The 6,883-nt window shown below is 35.3% G+C and overlaps 1 protein-coding gene across 1 annotated transcript; it reads right to left on the reverse strand.

Annotated features, from left to right (window-relative positions):
• Positions 1-2,014: 2,014 nt before the first annotated feature.
• On the reverse strand, positions 2,015-5,119 carry LOC6560979 (ITG-like peptide). Its single transcript, XM_001986879.2, has 5 exons — positions 4,759-5,119; positions 3,584-3,728; positions 3,303-3,513; positions 2,834-2,936; positions 2,015-2,761 (listed from the first exon to the last, which is right to left on the reverse strand). The coding sequence occupies exons 1-5, from the start codon at positions 5,074-5,076 to the stop codon at positions 2,726-2,728; spliced, it is 813 nt and encodes a 270-aa protein (XP_001986915.1). The 5' UTR covers positions 5,077-5,119; the 3' UTR covers positions 2,015-2,725.
• Between the last annotated feature and the right edge of the window lie 1,764 nt (positions 5,120-6,883).

The raw sequence follows: 6,883 nt of genomic DNA on the forward strand, positions 1-6,883 counted from the left end.
CTGTAGTCCTTAAACATAAACTAAACAAGTTGATACAGAAATACATAAATTTATATATTATATATTTGCTTGCTTTGTGAGAAACTTGATGTTTCACGAACAAAACATATAAAACATAAAGAATAAAAACTACAATTTATATATATATATATATTTAAGTAATTTCCCTGCACTGTAAACCTCCATTACTTGTGTTGTCTGTGTTGTATACGAGATCTAAGTGTTTTACATGTCTGCACTAAACACACACACTCACACACACACATACACACCCCTCACACAAACCCCATACAACAAAGCCATAGCCAAGCATAAGAAACAATACCCTACAAGCATGCAATAGTAGTTTCTATACAACATCAAATGTTTATCCCGCCCCCAAACACAAACGCCAAGAGATTAAAATACACAAGAAAAACAAAAAATAAAGTCGAGAAACCATTAATTTTACATTCATTAAACTAAAACTAAGCATCATATTATAATTATTATGTATAACAATTCAATTTGATATGCGTATAACGAAAACGAAAAAAACAAAAACAAAAGAAATACTATATACAAACCTAAACTAGATTGTTATATCTTTCGGCCTGCGAAATTTAATTTCCTATTAATTTAGGCACACATAAAAAACAGAAAACTAAAATTGAAATATGTTATACGATTAAAACTTTAAGTTAAACTAATTTCCTGTAATTTGTAATTTGCTGAATTCAATTCCATTTCAGCAACAGAAAAACGTAACTTAAGTTTTTACAAAGAATATTCCTGTAATTGTAAAATGTGTAAATAATATCGCAAGAGAAAACAATTTGTAATAATGTTAAAATGATAAATATGCCAAGATCAGACAACACCGAAAAAAGTGCTTACAAATCCTGCTCTCCAAAAAAAAAAATATTACATTTAAACAAAAAGGATTCCATTATCCATTATCGCTCTAATGAGATGTCTGGAGAAAATTAAAATAGTACTGAGTTAAAAATATCGAAACAAACATAAAACCGAAGAGAAAACCACAAAAGACTTGAAAAACAATGCGCAAAAGAAATGTTTTAAATTAATCTAAATAATAATTGCCTATTTTGCAGCTAAGAAATTATAAATTTGAAACAGAAAACAAAATGAATGTACGAACTATGTTTTAATTGTTAGGCTCAAGCGTGTAAAAGTTTCTTTTGACATGATGTAAATGTGTTTGTGTAATGTGTATTAATCGTAACTGGAATCGAGAGATATAGCAACGAGAGAGACGGAGACAAAGAGCGTAGAATGATGTGAATTGGAATTTCGATATGTGTATGTGAAGCATTTACGGTGTACTGTTAAAAAACAAATAAAAGCGTTGAAAGTGTAAACAGAGTCTAACTTTTAGCTTTAAGCTGCGTTTTTACTGGCACTTTAAATAAAACAAAACAACAAAAAAAAAAGAAAAGGAAAATACAAAAAAAAAATCCAAAATATTTGTAAAACAACAAACAAATATTGTCTTTAATGTTTTTACTCAGCTACTTGCCTGTCTTGCCTCTTCCGTGGAACATTTTATGCCTTTTATATTTTTGTTTACATTGCATATGAAAACAGTCGAAATGGGACGCCAGACTCAGACTCCTGTTAGCCAAGTCGTTTACTTATTCATTTGACCCAAATGTGTTTTAATTAAAATGTGTACGCAAATTGCCAGAGACGAGCTTTTGCTTGCCAGTTGAAAGCAATTTTGGCAAATTCTATTTGGCAAAAGCACATTAATTCGTCTGGTTGAGGACATGGAAATACATTTAAATAGCCACAATAGAAGTCCTTGCAACATATGTATAACCATATTTAAAGCAGAACTCAACACAAATGTTCTAGCAAATGAATGAATTCATTTTCCATTTGTTTTGCAGCTTGCAGCAAGACATTAACTTAAACTATGCAAAAAAAAAATGCTGTAAAATTGTGTAAGACAAAGAACCCCCAAGGAAAACTCGCGCCCATCATTCAAGCAAATAAATTAATTAATATTCCATTTTTTTTTTGGTTTTGTGGGCATGCGCCCTTTGCACTTTATGCGTGCCTTACATTTTGTTTTTATTTGTTTGCTTACTTTGTTTCCTCATTAACATTATGAATGGTTGTTTATTTTATGTAATACATTCACATAGAATAAATTATCAATATATATTTAAATGTGTGCATTATTTTGCGCTTGTTCTATATATTGACTTGACTTGATGCGAATGGGGAACGCATAAAGGTACAGTTCACATTTCGTTTATGGTCTTTGCTATATTTTTGTTGTTTCATTATAATTATTATAATTTGTATTTTTACATGTAGAGTTTGAACTAGTTAATTTTAATAAAATTGTTATTTTAATACTTGCTGTAATAACATTGAATGCCTCAGTCAGTATTTTTTTTTTATTAATTTTTTGTTTGTTAATCTTTGTTACTTGTTTTTTTGTTGGATTAATACAATTATTTCTACGCAAAACACATTTAAGTTCATGTGGAATATCAATATAGTTGTATTAAATATTTGAATTGTTTTGCCATCAAGCACTATACTTAATGCCTATACATATATAAACAACAAGAATGATATGCATTTGTTAAACATTTGATATGTTAATTAATTTCCATTTCATTAGATATATGTTTTAATCAATCGGTGCCGCTGCCTTTAAATTACCTTTAGTTAAATAAATATATATCTTGCATCCTTCTATCGTTCGGTTTCAGTTGCGACGCTGCTGGAAAACGCTTGGCAAATGCTAGCGATATATTATAAATATAATAAATAGCTCTTCAAATGACAATGATTAATCCCTCTTTGGTTCGCTTACCTCTTGGGTGACATCCACACAGTCGAAGGCGTCGCGAAAATAGCCGCAGCTCAGCTTGGAGGCGGCACGATGATGAAAACGCTGCTGCTGGCAACACATGCCGCTAAACGAATAAATGAATGCATCACGTAAGAATACCCTGTATATATAGGCGACGATTTGCGCTGGCCATCAGCTTAGAAATGTTACTTTCGAATAAACTCGAATATTTATACAAAGAGATGCGGTTAACTTTTAAAACAAATTAATGTGTTTCCTGCTGCTTTGAAACTGAGTATGTAAGTTTAAATTCGGAGAGACATGGCTATATCGACTAGCAGACATATCTTAATCAACTTGACATAAGATAGTGAAAATATTAAGAAATACATAAGCACCATACCACTTACAGAGACAAGGTATACCCGTTAAGCACGTTGCATAACAGGTCATAGAAATGCATACATTATTCATTCTTGGGGGCACTCACTTGATCACTTGACACTCGCTGCTGCTGCTGCACTCGCTGCCCAGCGGCTGTTTGGGCCGCACACTGAACACATCCTGCAGCACCGGCGACTCCTTCTCGCAACGCCAGATACCCTCCTGGGGGGCGAGCATGCAGGCGCTGCCTGGCGCACAGTCCGCATGACGCTGGCACAGATCCCGTTGCCGTCCGAAGACATAAACGCATTTGCGCTCTATTAAAATAAATGGCTCAGTAAATGATGGACAATGCAACTGGAGGGGAAACTCTCGAACCGCACTCACCGCCATATGTGTTTACACAGACGCCTGTGGGGCAGCAGTCGGTGTTTAGGAGACAGGCACGGTTCGCGCAGGGCGTGTCCTCAATCAGTGGCTCCACAATGCCATATACCTCGGCCTGCGGCTGACGTAGTGAAGGCGTTTTAGACTGCGGCAATTAGAGAAATATTTCGGTTTTGGTCAGCGCACGCGGCGTATGTGTGATATTGAACATTGTGTGGTGTCTGCTTGTGACACACGCTGCGTATGCGTGCTATTTTGTATGCTATCTAGCAATTAACATTTCAAAATGCATGCCACAGCGACCCCCTGTTGAACACACACTCGCCTTGATATCGTATCAGATACGCACACACGATTATAGTCAAACTGTGCGTCTCATTTTGCATTTGAACTTTGATCTTTGTTAAAAAGCTGTCCGTCGCTTGATTTCCATTTTGACGGCTGCATGGCTGTGGACAGCTACAATTAATTAACAAGCTTTGTGCAACACACCGCAAGTCGTTTAAGTTTATGTTCGTAACACGTTGCCGTTGCCTTTCTAGTTGCATGCAACGTGGGCGGTGGCTTCATGTTCTGCTTTGGGCACTTTGCTTTCAAAATGTATCTGTTGTCTTTGGTATTAGAAGTTATTCACATACTACTTAATGATTTTCTCAGCTCTTTAAGTTGTATACATTTAATGGATTTTTATCATTTTTAGAGTTTACGTCAGAATAACAATTTTACTGAGTGAATAAAATGTAAAAATAATCACGAAATGCTTAAGCGTTAAAAGTTTGATAAATTGTGTTCATTTTGATATTTTGAAAGATTTGCTTTTATTTAGTAGATATTTCTAATATTTGAATTTACAACAATCAAAAGAATACTCGAATAAGTAAGTTTGTACGCATAGTCAAACATAATCATTATATTAGCGAGAAATTCATTTCATTTAGAGAAAGTGAATTATCTACTTCGGTTTTTCATAATTAAAGAGAGTGTGCCGTTGCGCGCAGGTTAAGTGTCATCCACAGGCCGGTTATTTATAATTATAATTATGAAATTAAGCTGATTGATGTTGAGCGTGTGTTTCTTATTATTTTCAGTTTTAATTAATCAGCTTGGGTTGCGTTTGCGGTTCTTAATTGCTCATAAACGCATACAGGGCTATTAATATCACATTTCGCACTCACCTGTTGTGGCTGCTGCTGCTGTTGTTGCTGTTGCTGCTGCTCCATGGTGTATGGTGCAAATAGTTGGGCATATTCATTGTTGTAGCCAGCATTGTTCAGATTGCTGGCAAACATATCAAATGTGCCGCCCACATCGACATCAGGGGAGGCGGCTGATCCCCGATGCAGCAAATTACGTGAATTGCGTCCAAATAGGGTCCGTTGCCAGGCGGTGCCGTCGCCAGCAGAAGTTGAGGATGCACTGGTACCTAGCCGAGTGGCCAGGACGAGCAGCAGTAGCTGGGCCAGTGCAGCCCACACTGGAATACTGCTTCTCATGTTGCCAACCTTTTAATACTTCATCGCCAGCGGCTGCAATTGCTGTGAAAATGTGAATCAGAGCCAGGTCAAACATGGTCTTGATTAAAAGCCAACAGAAGCAACAACAAATGGTCAGCAGGTAATAGCAAAATTTGCCGTTTACTCGTTGTGACTTTTGAATTAAATGGTCTGCGTACAAAAAAACGTTTCCTGTGCCGACGGCAAATGGCCAAGAAGAAACGAGCCGGCTCGTTGGGCTTATCCTGGCCCAGGTCATTAAAATTGTGTGTATTGCGCGCTTTTAGTGTTATTACCGGTACTGCCTTAATTTATGCTTCTCAGACTCATTTAGCTCTTTTTATTACACCGGATGTAAGTTGTATATCAACTTGAATACATCTAAATACATGTATGTTTGCTCTTTATTCAGCTCCAGCGAAGCGTTATTTATAGAAAAATTAATCGAACATATGCATGTAAATACACAAGAAGCATTTCGCCAAAGGTTAAATAGATGGATTAGTTGAGGTCGATGCGGTTAATGATGCCAATCACAAATAGAATGTAAATGGTAACATCTTTTCGTTGGCTCTAATAAATTAACCAATTCGACACACACACAAAACTTTTTGACCAAGAATAGGTTGATTAGCACTGTGTATCTATAATTAGTCTGAATGGTAATTTATCTATCATATAATGTATACGTTTCTAGAGAGTTATCTTAACAAAGTTGCCATCAATGCTGCTCCTTTTGAACTCACTATTTGCTTAAGTGCTCTTTATCTGTCATCGAAATAATCATTAGCAAACTTAATTATAACTAGAATAATTGTCAAACCAAAAACTAATTTGCTTGAAAAGGCATCTTGATTCAAATTCATCAATAACATGTTGTATTGTTTGTGGTTAAAATTGATAAATATCAAAATATGTTTTCCTTTAGAAATGGACTAACATTTAGTGTCTTAGACCTAAACTTGCTGTATGTCTAAGATTTACATAAGTTGATGGATAATATTTATTAAAGAATCTTCACATACACAAATTTGGAGATACTTAAATGGAGACAAACTTTAAGTACGGATCAGAATATCCACTCTAGCATAAATATATACACTTTTGAAATAGCCTGCTTTGCACAATCAGCCATTGTGCATTAGCATAAAAGTGTTGCATACTTCATGGGGTAACATGTGTCTTTTAATGGCATGCAGCGATTAAACATTTTAACCCACCAAACTTTTTTGTGTTGCTCATAAATAATGCATTGAAATAGATACCGCAGATACCACAGACTGCTCCGACCAGCCCTTGCCTTGGCTACCCTACCAAGTTCTCAGTGACTGGCATAGTGGAGCGTGGGTGTGGCTAAGGTATTACTTTTTAAATATAGATACTGAGTGACGTCATTAACTGGTACCGCGCTCGCCAAATAGAAGAGTGGTGTGGGTATATCTATATATGTTGCCCTAAGAAACGCCTTGAATCAATTTCAATAATAGAGTTGTCCCTACGTCCGATTTATAATCATAGTTCAATAAAGAAAAAATCCCTTTTTGACATTTCATTAATTACTTTTTTAGGATATTTTTCTTTACTTTTCGGTACTTGTTGAATTACTTTTAGTTAATGTAATTTCCATTTTTTTTTTACTAAAATGTCACAGTCAGAGGGGAGAATAATTGTGGGAACTGTAGGGTCCGCAAAATGTATCATACCGTTGCATAATTAAAGCGTACTAATTATTTTCCAACATCAAAGTCAAAGTTAAACATTAACAATTAGGCGTCTTAATAGAACCTTATATAAAATAAGTGCAACA

The sequence above is a fragment of the Drosophila grimshawi genome, unplaced genomic scaffold (assembly GCF_018153295.1).
Source record: "Drosophila grimshawi isolate 15287-2541.00 unplaced genomic scaffold, ASM1815329v1 contig_1369, whole genome shotgun sequence".
Classification (NCBI taxonomy): domain Eukaryota; kingdom Metazoa; phylum Arthropoda; class Insecta; order Diptera; family Drosophilidae; genus Drosophila; species Drosophila grimshawi.

What these genes read in the sequence shown, in the direction of transcription:
- LOC6560979 (XM_001986879.2), bottom strand. Translation starts at nt 5,076, where the DNA reads ATGAGAAGCAGTATTCCAGTGTGGGCTGCACTGGCCCAGCTACTGCTG. An exon ending in AGCAGCAGCAGCCACAACAG is followed by an intron (nt 3,729 to 4,758) that starts GTGAGTGCGAAA and finishes TAATTGCCGCAG; the next exon opens with TCTAAAACGCCTTCACTACG. An exon ending in GTGTGGATGTCACCCAAGAG is followed by an intron (nt 2,762 to 2,833) that starts GTAAGCGAACCA and finishes ATATATCGCTAG; the next exon opens with CATTTGCCAAGCGTTTTCCA.